Consider the following 20589-nt stretch of genomic DNA (forward strand, 5'->3'; position numbering starts at 1 on the left):
TCTAACCAAAGCTAACCCATGTCCTTGGTCAGCATCAGATCTATACAACGCGTACTGAGTGCAACATTTCCACACCTGGTAATAAATAAGGTCCTCTCCTCGGGTGCCACTGCTACAATGCACTAATGCACACTACGGGAAATATCATGTGAAGTAGAGGGTATGAGTAGTTTCAGAGTTGTAGGTTTCAAAGTGGAGAAGAAAAAAAATTACATCTACACCATCTGAACACACGACAGGTAATTGCCCAAGATGAGCACTGGAAATGAAGTGAAGGGGGTTTAAAAAAATAAAAAACACAGAACCTAATTGTTTGTTGGCCTTTGCAGAAGGAGCGAGACCTGCAGTCCCAGCCTCGGCTGCACGGTGAAGAGTTAACAGAGCAATCAGACCCGCAGCCGTGGCCTCAGCTGCGCAGTCAAGTGTTAAACAATGGAACAGCTGTCGAGAGCGACGTCTGCGCTTCCAGAAATAGAGCTGTTCATTTCACCTGTCTGTCTCACACCTGTGTGCAGGGAGAGAGAGAGGGCTCGGCAGGGCCAGGGCAGCAAGCGCGAGAGGAGAGCAGGAGGAACGGCTGGCAAACGGCCACACACACACACACACACACAGCAAAAGTGTTCCACTCACCTATCATGTGATTGGCAACGTGGATCTGGATCTCGCGCTCTGTCTCAAAGGTCATTTGGCATTTAATGCACTGGTACGTCTTCTTCTGCAAGACAAGACACAGGATACTGGAACTCAGAACAGGTTATTTTATTCAAAACACACACACACACACACACACACTGAATCATACTATCAAGACTTTCCTATCTGTTACACTGAGCTGAGACAAAAGCACAGGTAAAGAGCGACCTTGGAAGTTCACTGTCAATATCTAGCAGAGCGAACGGGCTGTACAATAGCCCAGCAGGATGAGACAGCAGAACCCTCTGGGGCCCACGGTAATGCAGTCATGAATTCACACATCTCTGTACGAGCCAGTACACACTGGGAAGTCAGAGGGAAACAAAAAAAAAGTACAACCATAAAATGGTTGCTGGCAATATCTTTTATTTTGGAAAGACATACCATAATATTCCCAGAACATCTGACCAAAGAAATGAGATAATAAGAGAAAGAATAAAAACAAAGAGAATGGAAAAAAAATGGAGAGCTGGAGGAAATAATTCTCAGATGACTTTAAAAAGTATCCTGACACAATGTGAGAGCACTGAACAAAAGAGGGGCCTCTTACAAGGAATCACCTATTGATGGAAAACTAGATTTATGAAAGCAAAAAAAAAGACATTAATTTGGGCATCGCCCACCAACCCACTCACTGTGAAACAAGACCATGCAACCTCTTCTGTGGGCTGCCTAAGTCAGAAAACACGGGATAAAACGAGTTCTGATTTTGTTCTTCATATTATGTCAATCACAGAGACTTGAGAATCGTCCCGCCTCCTCGTCTGTGTCTCTCCAATTACAATGATGAGATTTGTTTATGTGAGAGTGCAAAGGTGAAGTAAAAAGGGTACTGACTAAAAATAAGATTACAGAGTAAAAATGGAGAAAATGGGAATGAGAAGAAAAAGAACCCAGACGGAATTTCTATAAACTCCTGGGCTCTTGCGCTGAACTGAGGCTCATTCTCATTTAAAGGAACAGTTCATTCTGAACATTCATTCATTCATTCATTATCTGTAACCGCTTATCCAAGTCAGGGTCGTGGGGGGTCCAGAGCCTACCTGGAATCATTGGGCACAAGGCGGGAATACACCCTGGAGGGGGCGCCAGTCCTTCACAGGGCAACACACACACACACACATTCACTCACACACTCACACCTACGGACACTTTGGGGTTGCCAAACCACCTACCAAGGTGTGTTTTTGGACTGTGGGAGGAAACCGGAGCACCCGGACCCCCCGTGAGCAACCCCACGCAGACACGGGGAGAACACACCAACTCCTCACAGTCATTCTGAACAGAGCTGTTTAAATCTATGGTGTTTGGTCCTTGTGGTATTTTAACCAAAGCAGGTGACAGACATTTCAATAAAAGCCCATATGTGTTAAATATTGCAACAAGTTTGAAAAACTAATATTCTAACATAAAGTAAGAAGTGAACACTTACTTTAGGGACAGGTGAGGCTTCTGTCGCTTTCTTAGCTGCACTGGTCTCTGGGCTCATCTCAGGATGGTCCACCTGAACATGGCTTTCCAGATCTTCCAAGGTCTCGAACTTTACAGCACATTCAGGGCATCGTAGCCCGGAGGCACCCTTCTCTCCCGGCTCTTGAGGGGTCACTACCCCACTGGACGGTTGGCCATTAGTGCCTCGGCTCATGCAGCCAGCGCACAGCCCGAAGGGCAGGCCATTGACATCCAGCTTGACAAGCTCCTGCTTGTTCTTGAACTCTTTCAGACAGAGGGCACACTTGTAGAGCTTGTGGGCTTGCAACTGACCGTTGGGAGATGATGAGGCTGACCCTCCACCTCCACCGCTGCCCCCGGATGAAGAGAGCTTCTGCATGTGGAAGGTTCCATGGATTTTCAGCTCCAGGGTGGAGGTGACCGTCTGCATGCAGACGACACAGCGGAAACCCGTCAGCGAGTTCCTCAGATCCGGGTGCATCTGGCAGTGCTCGATGAACTCTTCCTCGCTTTGCAGGGGCATCTTGCAGATACGGCAGGTGCCCGTGTCCAGGCTCTTGCTGTGAGTGACCTTGTGCTCGGTGAGAGTCAGCAGAGAGGGGAAACGCTCCCCACAGATCGGGCACATGTAGTGTTTGGCTGGACCACGGTGGGTTTGGGCATGTTCCCTCAGCCCGTTCTCTGAGAAGAAGGTTCTTGAACAGACATTGCACTTGTGATTGCCCTTGATGAAATCAGCCTTCTTTTTACGGGACCCTGCGTCGTCCTCACCAGGTCTTATGTTGTGATCACGCAACCGGTGGTTTTGTAGCAGGGACTCCATGGTGTACGCAGCACCGCAGATGTCACATGCATACATCGGTTCTGAGGCATCAATCTCCTCCTCTCCTCCGCTGGCTTCATGGCTGTTTGCCGTTTCCTGGGTCCCTCCCTTCAAAAGCAGGTTCTGCAGGTCTGCCTGCTCCGTAGCTACAGTTGATCCTCCTCCTCCACGCTTAGAGCTCTGAGTGACCCCATTGGGAGTTCCGTTCTGGCTTCCACTGTTCCCGTTGCCGTTTCCTCCATCGAACATGCAGTGCTTCTCTCTAAGATGTTTTTCGAGCAAGATTATGGCATGGAAAGCTTTCCCGCAGAAGCGGCAGTTGAATTTTTTACTGTGGGTTGTGATATGGCACTGTAACTCCACTTCCGTCCCAAAACTCTCCCCGCAGAATATACACTTGCGAGCTTTACCCGTGACCCCAGGTGCAGAGGACTGACTCAGGTGAGTGTGCTTCACGTGCGTCTGCAGGTCACTCTCCTTGCGAAAGTCCCAGGCGCATGCTGTGCAGCGGTACATTTTCTTTTCGTTGCTGTGTTTGACGGCCAAGTGGACTTGGATGGAGACCTTGGAGTCAAACACCTCCTGACACAATGTGCAGTGGTAGAGCACAAATGTGTGCATGTCCAACAGATGCTTTTGGAGGTCGTCCACAGACGAGAACTGTTTGTCACAGCTCTCGCAAACGTACTGCGTAGAGGTGGTAGTGTAGTGAATGGTCAGATGTTGCAGGAGGGACTCCTGAGAGTCAAAGTCCTCTTTGTTGCACTGTGGACAAGACTGTCTCCTCAGTAGCAGCTCCAGATGGGACTTGAGGTGGGTCTGGAAACCCTCAAAGCTGGTGAAACGAAGGTCACACTGGTTGCAGGGGTAGTCCCCGTTAGAACCTGCCTGGGTGGCATCGCTGGCCACTCTGTGGCGTTTAGGGGATGAGATTTCCACATCGGAGGATGCCGGACTCAGGTCAGCGACTTTGACTTTGCGCTTGTTGTTGGCGAGTGGGATGTTTTTGTGGTTCTCCTTAATGTGTTTCGTGAGCTTGAGTAGAGAGCCAAAGATTGGGGAATTGGTGCAGTACGGGCAGGAGTACACTTCCATGAAGGACTGCGAGGGCTGCAATACAGGAGACTCCATTTTGGTCACCCCAGCTCCACTGGTGCAGTGGGTCTGTTGGATGTGTTCGGTGAGGGAAGATTCCGTGAGAAATCCCATCGAGCACTGATTGCAGAAGAAGGCATGGTTGCCCTCCAGAGTTGTAGAGCCAGCAACCACACCACCGGGCAAACAGTGAGAGACTCGGATGTGCTCCTGCAGACTGTTGATGTCCGCAAACATATCCGGGCAGTAGTTGCAGTGAAAAGCAGACACGTTGCTGAACTGCAGAATGGGAAAGTTGGATGAAGAGCCTCCACTTGATCTATGTGCTTTACGAACATGCTCGTTCAGATTGTAAAGAGTAGGCAGGGTGTCCAGACACAGCTGACAGGTGTGGCTCTGCTGAGGTTTGTCCGCGTGGATAGTCTTCAGGTGAATCTCCAGCACAGCCAGGCTGTTGAAATCTCTCTTGGAGCAATACGGGCAACTATACGTCACCTTTCCTGACCAGCTCCCATCATCGTGATCCGAGGACGGGGCTAGTTTGCGCCTGCCCTGTGTAGGTTTGAGGGTCGAGTCTGGGGTGGACCCTCTTTCCAAAGAGGCACTCGAGTCAGGAGTGGCACTGCTCATGGAAGCAACACTGCCCAGCACTGGATCAGGACTGGCACTGTGGTTGCTGGAGTCAGGCTGGCGGTGGCTATCCAGGTGACAGTAGACGTCCTCTACCGACGAGAACTGCTCGGCACACATGGGGCACTTGTGTTTCTTGTTGGCATGCGTTCGGTCAATATGGGTGAGCAAGGTGCCCTCATCGCTGAAGATCTCAGGGCAGTGGATGCACTGTAGTTCAGCACGGTCCGAAAGCTGGGGGTGGCGTGTAAGTACATGCTTCTCCAGTTCGTCCGTCTGGCTGAAAGTTTCCTCGCAGTAATCGCACATGTACAGGTCCTGGTCTTGGTCGGCGGCGTCCCCCGTGGACCCATCACGTTTGCCCTGGTCTTTTTTGGCCAAGTGCTCCTTGTTTTTCCTATGCGCCTGCATGTGGCTCTGCAGCGACGAGGTGGAGGAGAAGCCACGCTTGCACACGCTGCACTTAAAGGGCTTGCTGGAACTGTGCGTCTTTAGATGGATCTTGAGGTGGTCGCTACGCGAGAACGCGGCCTCGCACTCCTGGCAGCTGTACTTCTTGTCGCCGGTGTGGAGTTTGACGTGACGGTCGCGGCTGCGCTTGTGCTTGAAGAGTCGACTGCAGAAGGTACACTTGAAGGGCAGTTTGTCACTGTGGATCTGCTCGTGGCGCTTCAGGTAGCTGAGGCGGCTGAAGGACTTGTCGCAGAACTGGCAGGGATAGGGCAGGCCAGAGCCTCCTTCCTCCTCCCCCGTGCCCATGCCCAGATCGCAGCAGCCATCCCCCAGCATCTGCGATGGCGATGCCACGTCTTTGCTGGAGGGAGAGGACGCCACCCAGGAGAGCCCCGGGTCATCGTCACCATCTGCAATGCAAAACACAGACAGAATTAAAATGTTAAAGAGGGAGGAAAATCGTCTAAATGGAAGCAAAGAACTAAAGGCATCCAATCCCACAGGGGTGGAGAAATAAGGACAGAAATGTTTTATATATATTTTTTTATCCTATCGCAATCCCTCCACAAACAAGCTCAGCCTCGTCTCCAGATTTGGATTTATCATATTTTTCATTATGATCATCAGATTGAAAACCTTCTTAAAAGTGATTACAGCAAATGGAAACCACCAGGTCCTTTTACAGAACAATGTGCGCAACATCAAATCCCAGGATTATTTACATCGCCGCTATTTGTGCAAACACAATCTACTCTAGATTACAGCGCGCATATATTATACAAATATATACAAAGCGGGATGTACTTAATTCTGCCCTGTTTTGTGCAATCTGATGGGGCCTGACACAGTCCAAACGTCATCTATTTAGCATCTCGTGTAGCAGCCTCCAAAGGAAAGAGAGGGAGAGAGAGCTCATGACTTATTGAGCAGGGCTGCTGCGTGTGCACAGTCCCACTGTGGCTCAGACAAACACAGAATTTTCTATCACTGCCTGTTTGTTTGCTTTATTTCACAGACTTTTTATGTTCACTGTTAATGTGCTGCAGAAAAAAAGAGGCCTCTGGTATTTCTCATTCCAAAAACCCAAATGTTTACAGAGAGTAAATCCACTTCCACTCTCCAGCCCCTTAAAAAGCTCCATCCATACAGATGAGCCAATGTTACGGGAGGCTCTCATGTTCTAAAGAGTTCAGTAATACCTCATAGGGTGTTGAAACAATGCTGCAAGTTCTGCGCCAGCTTTGAAATAAAATAAGCAAAGCTGTACAAAAGAAAAGTGCTTCACATCAGCTGGTATTGTACAAACTACGAATACGTGCATCTCCATATGGCAACAGTAGGATTTCACTTCCGCCCACTCTCCCCATGCACGCAAAGGTGAGCGCAGCAGAATTTGCGGAAAATAAATTCATGTGATGAATCGATCCACTTTAAAATGTAGGTGCTGTGCAGAACAAATAAATCTCCATGGGGTTTGTGGGCAGAAATTTGTAAAACCATGAATTATGAATTTAGCTCCAAGCAAGAAACGAATTCAGAGACGGCAGAAGTGCACGAACCTTAAAAATAGAGATATCAGTTTCAGAGCTGACGCGGAACCAAGTGTCACATCCATCATTATGAAAACGTTAACACTGCTGGTAAAACAAGGAAGGAGCAAATGCAAATAAAACAAATGCAGTTGCGGACCCCGCAACCTGGAGAGACAGCAGCAGATGTTTGTGCCTGTTTCTGTTCCCCTCCTTCTCACAGTCCCTGTCACTTTCTCAGATTACTGTAAGCCTCCCCCCTGTGCCTCCTGCTCCAGTCACTATAGTCTACCCCCCCACCACAAGCTTTGTGTCCATGTCAGGATAAAGAGCCATCCCAAAACAACCTAAACCCCTGCGACACAGGAGAGAGAGAGAGTGCCTCGGCGCCCCCAATGAAAGAGCCCTGAATAAAAGCCCATAAGGGACTTAACTGTGGTAAATTCTTTGGCTACACAATAAGACCGTGGCCCCTGACAGACCAGCCTCTGATCTGGACACTGTGGAGGTGAGAGGAGGGGATAGAAGCCTGGAGGATGGGGAGGAGACAGGAGAGGGGGTTTTTTGCGCTGACTGACAGGTAAGTCACAGGCGTGTACACCACTACAGGGCAAGAGATACAAAGAAACACTTGCTCGAGCACGGAGCTGGAGAAAAGAAGGCAAAAGAGGGAAAAGAACTAAGAGGAGGGAAGAAGGGAAGAAGAAAGGAGACGACAGAGGAGGAGGAGTAGGGGGGGGAGGCAAAAAAAAAAAAACTCCTGGCACATGTGGTCATTCTGGCGAATTATAAATCTATTAATGCTAATGCAATCCCTCTGACTGCGACAGAATGTGAGAAATCACTTTTGAGAAAGAGGGAGATTATAGTCATTAAATAGCCTTAATCCTCAGAAGTGTGGCTGTTCGGAAAATGGAAGATCACATGGCTTTTAGAGGGCTTTTGTCATCCGTCCGCCGGGGGACTTGGCAAGAGCGCTAAACAGGGTAAGAAATTTCAATGAAAAGTTAAATTAGAAAAGAAACAGAAAGAAAGAGAGGAGAAAAAAAAACCAAGGAGGGAGGGGGCGCCACAGACGGGAACAGCCTCGGAAACAGCCTCATCTTTTGCCCATAAGTTTGCTTCTTGCAGCACTGATGGCTGCCTTCTTTTGCCATGTTTCTTTCTCTGTCCCTCCTCCCCCCGCCCCTCTCCCTTCTCCCCTTTTCCCACTCAGTCCAGTTTTTTCCGGTCTCCAAACTGTCGGTCTTTCATGTTATAACTCATTACTGCATTAACAGCCTGTCCTGTTGGCTCTTCCAATGGTGCTGGCCTTCGCCTTGCCGGCCCATCCCAGGTGGAGGGGAGGAGAGCGGGATGGAAGAATGGAGCAAGGAGGGCTGGAGGGGGGATGAAGAAGCAGCAGTTGGGCACACTCTGATGTCCAGGGACAGACTAGCCACCCTGCTTTGAGCAGGGCCTCATAATTGGGGGGACGCAATAATGGAAACACGTGGTGACAGAAGCAGCAGCCACCCACAGCACCTGATCGGTGGCCGTTTCTCCTTCAAGAGGACAACCCCCCTCCCTCTCCCCATGAACACCACCACGCCGCCATCAGCCTGGGCCAAAGCGGACCACGCTGGCCTGGCTAATGGGCTGGCCAATGTGCGGACATGCCGGGCCTGAAACCTGCTAGATGGGCTGTAATGAAGACTTGCCCAGCCTGACGTCCATCCTCTTCCTGCTCATCAGACACAAGGATGGCGGGGGGAGCGAAGAAGAGACGGGGAAAGAGAGAGCGCGAGAGGGAGTGAGAGAAAGTGAGTAACAGACATGCATGGAGGGGTCCCCTCCATCTCTCCCAACAGCAGGACCATCCCGGGGCTAAGGCTTTTGTGAATGGCCCTACTACAGGGAAGCGGCCTGGCTGGTCTGTTCATTAAGGACTGGACACATTCAGGGGAGGCTTACAAACTGACAAGACTGTAGCCCCAAACCAACACACATGGAATTACAGCAGCTTCACAACACTTCACACAAGCCCAGACTCATAGCACTGCATAGTCAAGAATAAGTATGCATCTTAAATACTGGCTGCACCCACTGCTAAGCCTGTTCCATATTCATTCCAGCATAATCCAGTGAATCAACTTGGCCCCTCTGGCTAGACAAAGTGAAGGCAAATATCCAGCTTTGGCCAGATCATTTCTGCTCTTGTTTAAGTTTCCGTATCTGCCTTCTTGCTTTTGAACAGTCTGGACCTTGCCAACTTCTACGGAAGGAAAAGAAAACATAGCATGCCACCCTGACAGTTAAAATCAAATCATGGCTAGCCACAGCTGCATATTTCTAACAACCATTTAGACCCGCTCCATCATCGGCCTGAAGATAAACACCAGCTTGTCAACTCCTTTTGCCATTAAAACCACCACAGTGCTAACAAAGACTGCTGATGGCATTTCTATGCTCCCAGAAGAACTGCTACGGAAGTGGTACCTCTCACGGTCACTGAGGTAGGACCCTTCACTCCTTCTATAGTGTTAGGACTACAGCCAACGTCTTATAAATCACTGGCAAGATGGCAGCACAAGTGACAAGGTATTTTCTCCTTTAAAACCCATAATAATTATTGTATTGTCTTAGTTTAATGTAGTTTTGAGGTACAATCTCACAAAAAAGGTTTGCTACAGTCATATTATTGTTCTTAAATGGTACAAACAGAGTAAATGTACCTTTAAACAGTACCACAGTGGATTGATGGTCCAAGTTGTGTTCCTTAAGGTACAATACATTCTCTTCTACAGAAAAAGGTGAATATTTGTAAACATTCATTTAATAACTGTGCAAATAATAAAGATGGGATGTGATGTATTAAACAAACACACCTTAATTATTACTGTATATGATCATATGTTCCTAACTAAAGGTACTGAATATCTACCCTTGAGGGTACCACCACAGTGACACAGTATTGTAACTTCATAACAAGCATAAAACACAGCTAGTAGTATGCTGAAGTCTTAGTAGTGAGTACATTCTTAGTTCCACCGTAAACGGTGACGCAATCACCTTCTAGCACCTGAAGCTACTGCAACATTTAATGTGGAATTGTAAGGTTTAACAGAAGAGTTAAGAGTGGGTGATGATATATGTTAATTGAAAGATTCTAAAGGCATGATGGACTAATATTAAGTCCAGCAGTGCTCCTCCGATATCACTGCAGACTGGCAGAGCTGCCTGCAAAGCACCAATAATAGCCTCTGACTACAGTGCTGTTTTTCATTTGGTTTCTGATGATGTATAAGGCTCTTAAAGGGTCATCCCATTGCATAGGGCAAGGTTTTAACCACTACACCTCACGCACTTAGTTCCGTGGAAAAAGACAACACTCACAATCAAGAGGTAGGGACAAAAAGTAAACAATGGGACTCACCCATAGTCCCTTAATTGTGCCATTATTTATTTGAACTGTAGAGATCTCAAATCAGACGTTTATATATATTTCTATTCATAATAATTTTTAGTATGATAGCCTAGAGATGTTCAACTTGCCTTCTGGAGTAAAGAATGAAGTGTAATTTGAAGGTGCACAGCTGGACTTTACCCAGTCTTTAGGTACAGGACACATTTTTCTGACAGTATAGAGTGCAACATCCTAACAGCCAATCAGTGGTCACAGCATAGGATTTTGCCCAAACCAGTCAGTATCTGTCTTTATCTGCAGCATTCAGTCACCGTGGTGATCATCCAGGCCTATCCCTGCTTTCCAAGATGGAGGCTGAGCTTTTGTATCTATTTGCCTTCACCTAGTCACATTCCATAACTTTCCCCAACCACTACCACCTACACCTTTAAGCCTGGCCCCCTGCCCAGGCCTCCACCTTTCCCAGCAGCCCTTCTGCACGGCTCCCAGCCCCTTCCCCCTGGCCCTCTGCCCACTGCCCCGGGCTGGAGAGCTGCACCATAGGGGGCAGAAAAACAACTTCCACCCTGAGTTCCCACAGGGCAGCCCAGCACGCCAGTCAGACAAGCCTGGAGCAACAGCCAGGGGAAAGCAAAAGTTGCAGGTTCTGTCTCCCTCTCTCTCTCTCCATCACCCCAGAAAGGGCTTTATTTGTCTTAGCCCCTCTTGCCCCATTCTTTTGTTTGTTACCACACCTCTGCATTTCTCTCCACCCCTGCCTCCTCTCTCAAACACACACACACACACACACACACACACACACATACACATACACACATAGAGGGTAGATCTCATTCTTCCCTGTCTTCCTTCCTTCCTTTCTCTCCTAGGCAACAGGACAGCCATAAACAGCCATGACAGAGAACCAAGCTGGGCCGAGAGACAGAAACAGAGAGAGAGAGAGAGAGAGAGTGGGGGGATGCAATACACGGGCAGGAGTTGACCACATGGTCAGCAGTCCTTTGAGAGTCTTCGAGACCAAACACCTGTTTTGGGATACTAAAATACACACACACAAACACTCATAAGTACACACACACACACACACACACACACACACACACACACACACACACACACTCCACTCTTGTTCCTCCATACTGTTCCAGTCTGTCCCCTTGGGTAGCCATGCTGACATACACCCAGCCTGCTCTGTGCCCCTCTGCTGCTCAAGGGAGACAGTCTGTCAGGGGGCTTCTCCTACTGGACAAACACACACACCCTCCTGTCCACTGACAGCGCTTGCTTGATGAAGCTGACACTCCAGTCTGTGCATGCCGGACCCCTGGCACAACTCTCACTGCCTTACGTTGGGCACAGGGGACTCAGTCTGTTAGGGTCCATCTCCTAGGGGACACGCAATCATGTGGACTTATACACACACACACACACACTTATATTTAAAATACGACAGGGCATGAGTTCATACATATGTCCTATACCTTGTGGTGGAAATGTATGACACACACACATACACACACACACACAGGATTGATACACTTAGTCATATCATTGGGCTGGAAGTCTCTGAGAAATTGGAATCCTAGGCGCGCGCACACACACACACACACACACACACAGACACACACAAAAACTCACACTCTTGAAGATGATGTCACTAGGTCGGAAGTTTATCAGAGACCACAATCCTGGAGGACACTCACCTACACACATGCAGACAAACACACAAACACACGGGGAGAACGGTGATGTCACAGCACAGGCAGTCTGTCAGGGGCCAGAGTCCTGGAGGACACACACGCGCTGCCCACGGCCCATATGGAGCATTTGGCACCCAAAAGCGTCCGAGCAGCCGGCCTCGTTCCCAGGGCAGAAGGTGAAGGGCAGGGGGCCGGAGGCCGCGAGCGGGAGACACACACACATGGGGCCAGCTGAGAGTCGGACTCCCAACCCCGCAGATCCCCCTGGAGACCCCCAGGTAAGGACGGCCAAAAGTCTCCATAGGAGGAACACATACTTGCTCTATAGCTTGCCGACCATACGGAGGATAATTATTCTGTTATGAATATTATGACTATTCTCTTTCTAACCTACCCTCCCTCCAATAGTTACATATACCAGTTTCTGCAGTGTTGAGTCCGGAGTAGCAATGACCGAGGCCCTATTCTCCCTGTTACAGGACAGTGAAGCATCACCACGATTTTGAAGTTGGGATTTTAAAATAAAAATTCTACCTAGTGTTGCTTTAAATAATTCGTAGCAGAAATCTAGGTCTTAAAAAGCCTAACTTTAATAAGCTGTTAAATTACTGGTTAATCAATGCTGATCTACCCGAAGTTAAGATAGAACAGACAAGGAAAGTAATATGTGCAAACTCCGCAAAGCAAAACCGCTGTAAACACCAGGAGTGTGAAGGCGTGCAGTAGGAAAAAGGAGAGGAAAAGGTGAGGGGGAGAAGGAGAGAAGGATGGTGCGTGACGACAGGGGCACTGGCAGTGGTTAAGAGGCGTTTGACTCCGGTGCTGCGCGGTGTGTGTTAGCGGCGGGGGCCTGCACCGTTAAACAGCTGCACATTAATTACATGTGAAGTGTACCAAAACAAGGCTCTCTGCTGTTCCAGCGTCGGCAGGCCAAGACATCTGGCATCTGCTCCTGCTTTTTCCTGCATCGTCTTCCATCTTCTGCATCTCCCGTCCTGACTCTGCCACACTCTTCCTCTCTTTCCTGCCCTCAAACTAGCTTTTCCCAAATCTGACACCAATGAACCTCCATCTTTTGTTTGTCCTTAGCTTGTATTCCTTTGATGACTTTTATGGGCATTATCTGTCCTCGACGTCTGTACATCTGTGTCTGAGCTGTCGGGTTTCCTCTATGGGAGTCTGCGGGAAACAGCTGTTTGCCCAGCAATGCAGGAAACCATGAGCAGCCCAGTTTAACCCTGACCCATCTACACAGCACAGAACGGGACGAGACAAGTTAGGAAAGGACAGGAAAGTAATATAAGATAAGATAAATATTCATTATTCATTTTTGGAAATGTGTATTCATCTCTGTGTCTAAATCTGTGGCTGTGTAAAGATCAATTTTGTAATGATCAAGAGTCAGATGTAATGAGAGGAAACATTGCTGAGGTCATTTTTAGAATTAGAATCACTTTATTGGCCACTGTGCTTGCACACAGAGGAGTTTGTTCTCCACATTTAACCCAATCAGTGAAGTGAAACACCCACTCACGCACTCTCACACACGCTCTCACACTCACACTCACACACACACACACACACACACACACAGTAGTGAACACTAGGGGGCAGTGAGCCACGGCACCGGGGGAGCAGCAAGGGGTTTGGTGACTTGCTCAAGGGCACTTCAGTCATGACCTGCCAGCTCTGGGGATCGAACCAGCAACCTTCAGATTACAAGTCCATCTCCCTAACCACCAGGATGTGGCTGCCCCATTTTTTGACATTTTTAATTGTTGGACATAATAAACGTGTGTGGACCAATAGAATTACTCCGAAAAGACTTGGACATACGTTATGTTCATTTAAGTCCTATTCGAAATTAAGAGTTGTTTCCTTCTCCTTCAAACGTACAATTGCTGAGATAAGACGCTTCGTCCCGACAGTGATGCTTTACTGAACATTTCTGCATCTTAAAAGCACAAGAACAAGGGCAAAACATGCTATTAATAAAATGAGTAAAAGAAAATGAACACCACCGTGGAGTCAGCTACACAGCCGCTGATCTTGACCTGACAGCATGAAGGTCCTCAATCAGAGACAAAAATGGACTGCTGCCACTGAGGTTCAATTGCTAGTTAGGATTAGGATTAAGTGGGAAATGGTGTTTTCAACATTTCACAAAGTGGCCCCATTTGTGCAGGAAAAAAAAACACCTCTGAATTTCAGTAATTAAACTCTGCTTATTAAATGTTGAAATGAATGAGTAAATAATGATTTTACAAAGTATAATGTGTCTTTATATTAAGAACACCAGCTCTATCTCTCTTTCCTTCTGCAGTTCTCTCTCTCTCTGATGTGTGTGTGTGTGTGTGCACACGCACTGTGTAGCAGAGCTCTAGGCAGAGATCACATACTGTAGTCTGCTGCTTGGCCCTCTTTGATCAAACAGAAGCCGAAAGGCGTCAGGTTAAGGCTCACCTGCTCCCCCCTATTAGCACTCACCGCCTGCCTCTCCCAGCTCCGGCCTAACAGCTCTCTCTCACTCTCTCTCACACACACACACAGAGTGAGCCTTCAACACTTCTACCGTCCTCACTAAATGCCACCTGTCTTCAGGTTACTCAAATGCATGCACTGACAACTATTCTCCCATTAGTGTAATCAAGAGTTAAACATGTAAATCCTCTACAGTTGCAGCCTGACTGCTGTATGCCACACACACACACACACATACAATAATTTTTTACTTTATTACACACTGTATGAACCAAATGGCATTAATGTGGAGTGTGTCCTGCTTTACCGCAGTGTCAGCCTCTCCTCTCCTGGACTGGAGGATTCTCATACATTTATCCATACACATAGATATCGACTGTAGTTCATCACAAGATCATCGGCAAGGTCCGGCACCTCTGCTGCATGATTCTAGATCTACACCACAAACCCTTCCCAAAGGTATTGGACAGGCCTCAATCACTGCAGAGGACACAGTTCCACTGCTCCACTGCCCAGTGCTTGGGGGGTTTATGCCTCTAGCAGATATTTGGCACTGAGTTTGATGACATTCTGCTCATGCACAGCTACTCCCAGCTACTGTCCCATTGTGTTTCACTTCTCCTCTTCTACTGTGATTACACCAGCTGTGTGCATGCACAACTGACCATACATGCCCAGTACCTAAGACTGTACCTTAAAGCAGGGAGTTATTAGGCACAGTGTAACGTTTAGGCATTCAAGATGCTGGAGATTTATTTACATTAGAATTAAAGCTTCAGAATTATTGTGATGCTTCACTGAGCTGTAACAGGGAGAAAAGAGCCTCACACACTGCGGAAACTGCACTATGTAACGTTAGAGAAGGGTAGGATAATACACATCCGGTCCCCCTTGATTTCAGGACAGGGATGTAAGAGTGGATTATGCTCCTGAGCTCCCCCAAGAGTTGCAGAGTGTTGCTTTAACATTTATCTGAGGCAAACTGTATATCTGTAATCTGTATACATTATTATTATTATTATTACTATTATTATAAGAAGAAAAAGAAGAAGAATCCCTGTAGCAAAAATGCTTCTTTGCATTTAACCCAAGCTAGTAAACACAAGAACACACACTAGTGACCACATTAGTGATTCTTCACACTAGGGGCAGTGAACTCACACACACACACATACACACACACACACACACACACACACACACACCTGGAGCAGGGTGCTACCAACCACCTCAGCACCCGGGGAACAGTTTGGAGGTTAGGAGCCTTGATCAAGGGCACTGCAGCCGTGGATGAATTTTTCTGTTGGTGCTGTGAACTGAACTGGTTAAATATTAATTTTTAAATAATAAGTATTTTTCTTCTTCTTATTATTATTATTACTAATGAATGAACATATCCTTTAACATAGCGAATCTAAATATGTATTCATATTTACACCTCTAGTAGGAGCCAAATGCTAAATGCAATATTTATTCATATAAATGTATTGCAATAAATATTAATTACTGAATAATAAGCTTGGGGTTCAGAGAGTTCTTCACAGGCGACTGGATCCATGTGACATCAGTGAGTGTGTGCATGTATGTGGTCAGTAGCTGAGTTTGCTTGGTAGACGGCCATTCTTGTCTCTGGCCATTTCTCATTTTTCTGAACTCAATCAGCCAAACCTCAATGTTAAAAATAGTCTGTGTGCCCGCAGGCTGCCACACTACAGGAGGAACTAATGGAGAACGTGTCATACTGACTCAGATGTGTGTGTGTCTCTCTCTCACACACACACACCCTATAACAAGCAAGAACAGCCTTACAGGTTTGCTGTGGCCACTTTAATAGCCAGTTACCTGTGTAATATGGCCTATTTAGTTTAACATCTGATTGGATGAGAGTTGTGTTCTTGAGCCTGGCATAAGCGAGCTGGGTTAAGCACCTCATTTCAGACAAGTGTTTAATCCATGTCAAGCTCTCAAATAAACACTCCCCGCTGACATGTTGCCTCTGCAGTAATCCACTAACTGTTTCAGCGGCCCGAAATGAGCGCAGCAGGTCAGGCAAAGAGTAAACATGTAGGCTCATACAGGGATATGTGGTTTAGACATACGTTCAAATGATGGAACAGCTAGTATCTGTGTAGTTTATGAATCTACAAACCAGTTCCAGAGGGTCCTGCAAATCACCCCCTACAGTTAGATCAGAAGAAATGCAGTTCTCACAGGCATACACAAGCCACAACACTAAAAGTCATTTATTAATATACATATTTACTGGTGGAAAGGCAGTGAAAGAAAGTGAAAGAATGAAAATATGCCACCTAAACATTAAACAGGTTTCAGTTTCACGGTAAACCATTGTAAAATAATAGCCATTACCACAGCTTGAAAACCATCGTAAGTCTCCCAATGGTTGCAGCGCCAAACCACACGCAACATGGGATTGTTCTGTGTCAGGGGAAGCGTGGTGTAACAGAAACACAGTGTGGTACCAAACCTCACCTCCCTGGACTTATTTCACTCTCCATGGACTAGGGATTTGCGGTATCCACGTTTTTCGTACCGTAAAACCATCTTAAAATAAGTGAAATAAGACAGTGTACACTGTTTAGAAGTAAAGCTGGCGCTAACGGGCACTTGTGGTTTAGCACACCACAGCAGATTTTGCAGCGAATTGAGGCTCAAATTACACATATTTAGAGGATAAAGCCTTATACCTGTGAGCACAAAGTCAAGTGAAGGATTCACACTTCACACTTTTTCAGACCATGACATCAGCTGTTTATTGAGCTCCCACAGCGCCCCCTCCCTGTGGCTCTCTTAAATGCACATGATCACTTTAGCTGACTTTTAAAGACACAGAACCAAAATTTGACACACCACACACACGTCATAAATACCGCCCTCATTTTGAGATACCGTTCACATTTTAAAATATAAAATGTACGGTGGCGCAGCAGGTAGTGTCGCAGTCACACAGCTCCAGGGACCTGGAGGTTGTGGGTTCGATTCCCACTCCAGGTGACTGTCTGTGAGGAGTTGGTGTGTTCTCCCCGTGTCTGCGTGGGTTTCCTCCGTGTGCTCTGGTTTCCTCCCACAGTCCAAAAACGCACGTTGGTAGGTGGATTGGCGACTCAAAAAGTATCCTTAGGTGTGAGTGTGTGAGTGAATGTGTGTGTGTGTCTGTGTTGCCCTGTGAAGGACTGGCGCACCCTCCAGGGTGTATTCCCGCTTTGCGCCCAATGATTCCAGGTAGGCTCTGGACCCACCGCGACCCTGAACTGGATAAGCGCTTACAGATAATGAATGAATGAATGAATGTAAATATCATCGTTACACCACCCAATCCTACCATGGAACCTTGAAACCAGGATGGAGGAGTGAGATTGGACACCACACTGGACGTGCTGTTGATTCTCTTGTAAGTGGCTGCTTACAAGCTTAAACTGCAATAGAAATATATCCGAGTGCGTTTTCCCACACTGTAAAATTGTGAAGACTTTCTGAGATTCTTTCTACCTTAAACAGAGCTTGGTAATATTCTGCCACCTTAAATGGTTTAGTGTAATATTCAATCTCATTCTCCTTTGTGCTTTAGAAGCTATTTGAAATAAACAAGCCTCTTAAAAAGGGACCTCAGTTTTTGTCTATGCAGCAAATATTTCCACAAAAATTAAGAAATTGAGGGTTATGAATGTATAATTACTGATAACCTGTTAAACAGAAGCATCACATCTGTAGCAAACGTTCAGTTACCGTGAGCAATAACGTGTCAGTGGAAGCCAATTGACGGAAGCTCATCAACAACTGCCTGTTTTTCTTTGACTATATTTATGTTTCAAAAGATCATATTCTTGATATTTTACTCCAAATATTATGGTTGAGTGTGACACATGCGGCAGATAGAGATGAGACTGAAAACACTGGAGTATTCCTTTAACTCTGGTGTTCTGTCCCCCTCAATCCCACCCTCTTGCTCTGTGTAAATAAGTCATAAGGGACAGAGGTCTATGCGAGACAGCTCCATCTCATATTAAGGGGTGGGATGGCGAGGAGCAGTAGGGGGCCATGGGTTGGAAAGTAGGGGGTTAGGGCAAGGGTCTCGGGGGGGAGCACCAAGCCCAGGGGAGTCCCTCATATAAAGGCAGAGAGAGGCAGGTACCTCCTGCCCCCACTGCCACCCTGGGAGACCCTCCAGACCTCCAGGGACCCTGGAGCTGAGAGGAACACCTGGACCTGCCATTAGTGACACACACTGGGAGATGAGCACAGACGGCAGGCTGGAGACACAGGCACACACACACACACACACACACACACACACACAGACATGGACATATAAACAGCAATGACACTGACACTTACCCAACCATAATAGATAATAAAGGTCGTGAATATTAAGAAGCATAAAATACAAGGCAATAGTGCTATAAAAAACAACATTCAGCACACACACACATATACACACACGTGTGTGCAGTGAGGTGGGGTGAAGGAGACACCTGGGCTGCAGTAGAGTGTAAGGAGAGGATAATTACTGTGGTATTAAACACTGCACTCCCCAGAGTGACACCAGAGCGACCAGCCGGGGTTCAAGGACACACAGAGAGCTCCACCTCACCGCTGTCATTACAGCACACACACACACACACACACACACACACACACACACAGCAAGATGGCTTCACCTCATAACTGTCACTACACTGTCTCACTCATTGTCACACCCACTCCCACAGAGGGCTGGCTATCTGACACAGACGTATACACACATTTAGAATTCAGTATGGACTCCTGGGTAAGATTTTACCACCTCATTTAAAACGGCAAACATACAGCGAGTGTGGCTTATGAAGCTTTAACTTGGCTCGGCTCAGCTCTACACACTTATTGGAACCTGGTACCTGGTCGCTTTTCCATTACCACAGCTTCCCCCCCACCCCCCCACCACTCTGCAACCCGCAAAACACAAGTCACTAACGGGAGCCACAGGTTTATTGTTCCTTGTTGCTCCATCCAGGTCTTGCTGGAATCCTTTGTGAGCCACTGATCCAAGGAATGTTTGAACCTTCAACAAATGATCGCTACCATAGCTTGGAGATTTAATAAACAGAGTTTCTGCTGGACGTCTGTATTTCATCATGATTGACAAGACTCTCAGGCCAATCAGCGCTCTGCAAGGTTTCCACTTTTTCTTTTACTCACTGGGAACAATGAGCGAGCAGGTACTGAAGAAGTGCCCGGCTCCAGGTACCAGGTCCCAAATTAGCCCAATTTAAAAAAAGCAAAACAGACGAGTAGAGCCTAGCCAAGGCCAGTAGGTACCATGCAGTGGAAAAAGCGCCATTATTCCATGAAAGTTTAGTGCTGGATGTGGGGATATTTACTGACCAAAACAAGACTAAATGCAGCATTCGTACAGTATACAGCCAATCAGCAGCCTAGATTTAGACTGCTAACTGGCTCATTGATGCTCATAAGCTGAATATCTTGGGTACTGATACTGAATAATGGGATGATTTAAGACTTAAATGTGATACTCAGCTTTAGTTAAACATGCAGGAGCACTCTTCCCCTCGCACACAGAGATTTCATCCTCACTGATCATTATAGGAACTGTGACAGAGCCACAGAGAGAGAGAGAGAAACAGTGGTGGCATTAACACAATAAACAGTGATACAGTACACAGAGGTGCAGATGTAAATAGTACAGAGTGAGGAAAATAAAGCTGTTCCAGAGACTCTGTGATGCAAACATAACCCTACACTCTTCTTCAAGGATGAAACACTCCTGCCCATACATTTGGTTTCAGCTAGCGAAACCCCTGCCCGGCCCGCGTTCACAAAAGCTAATCACCGGACCCCACACGCGAGCTCTGATAATGCCTATCAGATTGGAGCTTTCTTACAAAGTCACGGCGGCCGCTTCGACAGCGCCGAGCGATATGTGGGGTGGCAATTAGCCCAAAAGAATAGCTGCATCAAACCACGGTGAATGGCAAATCAACAGAGCATTATGCTAACAATGCCATTACCTTACAAACAAACGCGCCCCCCACCCCCAGACGCACGCAGGAGGCTGCGGATCAATGCCCCGCAGGACGCGCGCTAAACAACGGCCGACAGGTGGGGGCCGCTTACTCACTTTGGTCTGTTTTCATAATTGCGTGATTATTTTTCCGCAACACCTATGCGCTCCCCGAGACCCCGCTCCTACACCCGCGCCACGTCCCGTCCCTTTCTTTACTGTTCAAACGAGAAGAGGGACTTTTTAAACTCAGGGAGCCATCCTAAACAACGGTAACAGGCAGGGACGGCCCGAGGAGTGGCCAAGCCATT

General features: G+C 47.3%; 1 protein-coding gene across 3 annotated transcripts in view; it reads right to left on the reverse strand.

The window, feature by feature from the left end:
* znf423 (zinc finger protein 423) overlaps positions 1 to 20589 on the reverse strand; it is a 205940-nt gene that overhangs the window by 101152 nt on the left and 84199 nt on the right. For all 3 annotated transcript variants that reach the window (XM_066685676.1, XM_066685675.1, XM_066685674.1), the window contains 2 exons: positions 2126 to 5556; positions 631 to 715 (listed from right to left, as the gene is read on the reverse strand). In XM_066685676.1, the coding sequence (XP_066541773.1) occupies positions 631 to 715; positions 2126 to 5556 (3516 nt within the window). The remainder of the gene's footprint in view (positions 1 to 630; positions 716 to 2125; positions 5557 to 20589) is intronic.

The sequence above is a fragment of the Hoplias malabaricus genome, chromosome 11, assembly GCF_029633855.1.
Source record: "Hoplias malabaricus isolate fHopMal1 chromosome 11, fHopMal1.hap1, whole genome shotgun sequence".
Taxonomy (NCBI): Eukaryota; Metazoa; Chordata; class Actinopteri; order Characiformes; family Erythrinidae; genus Hoplias; species Hoplias malabaricus.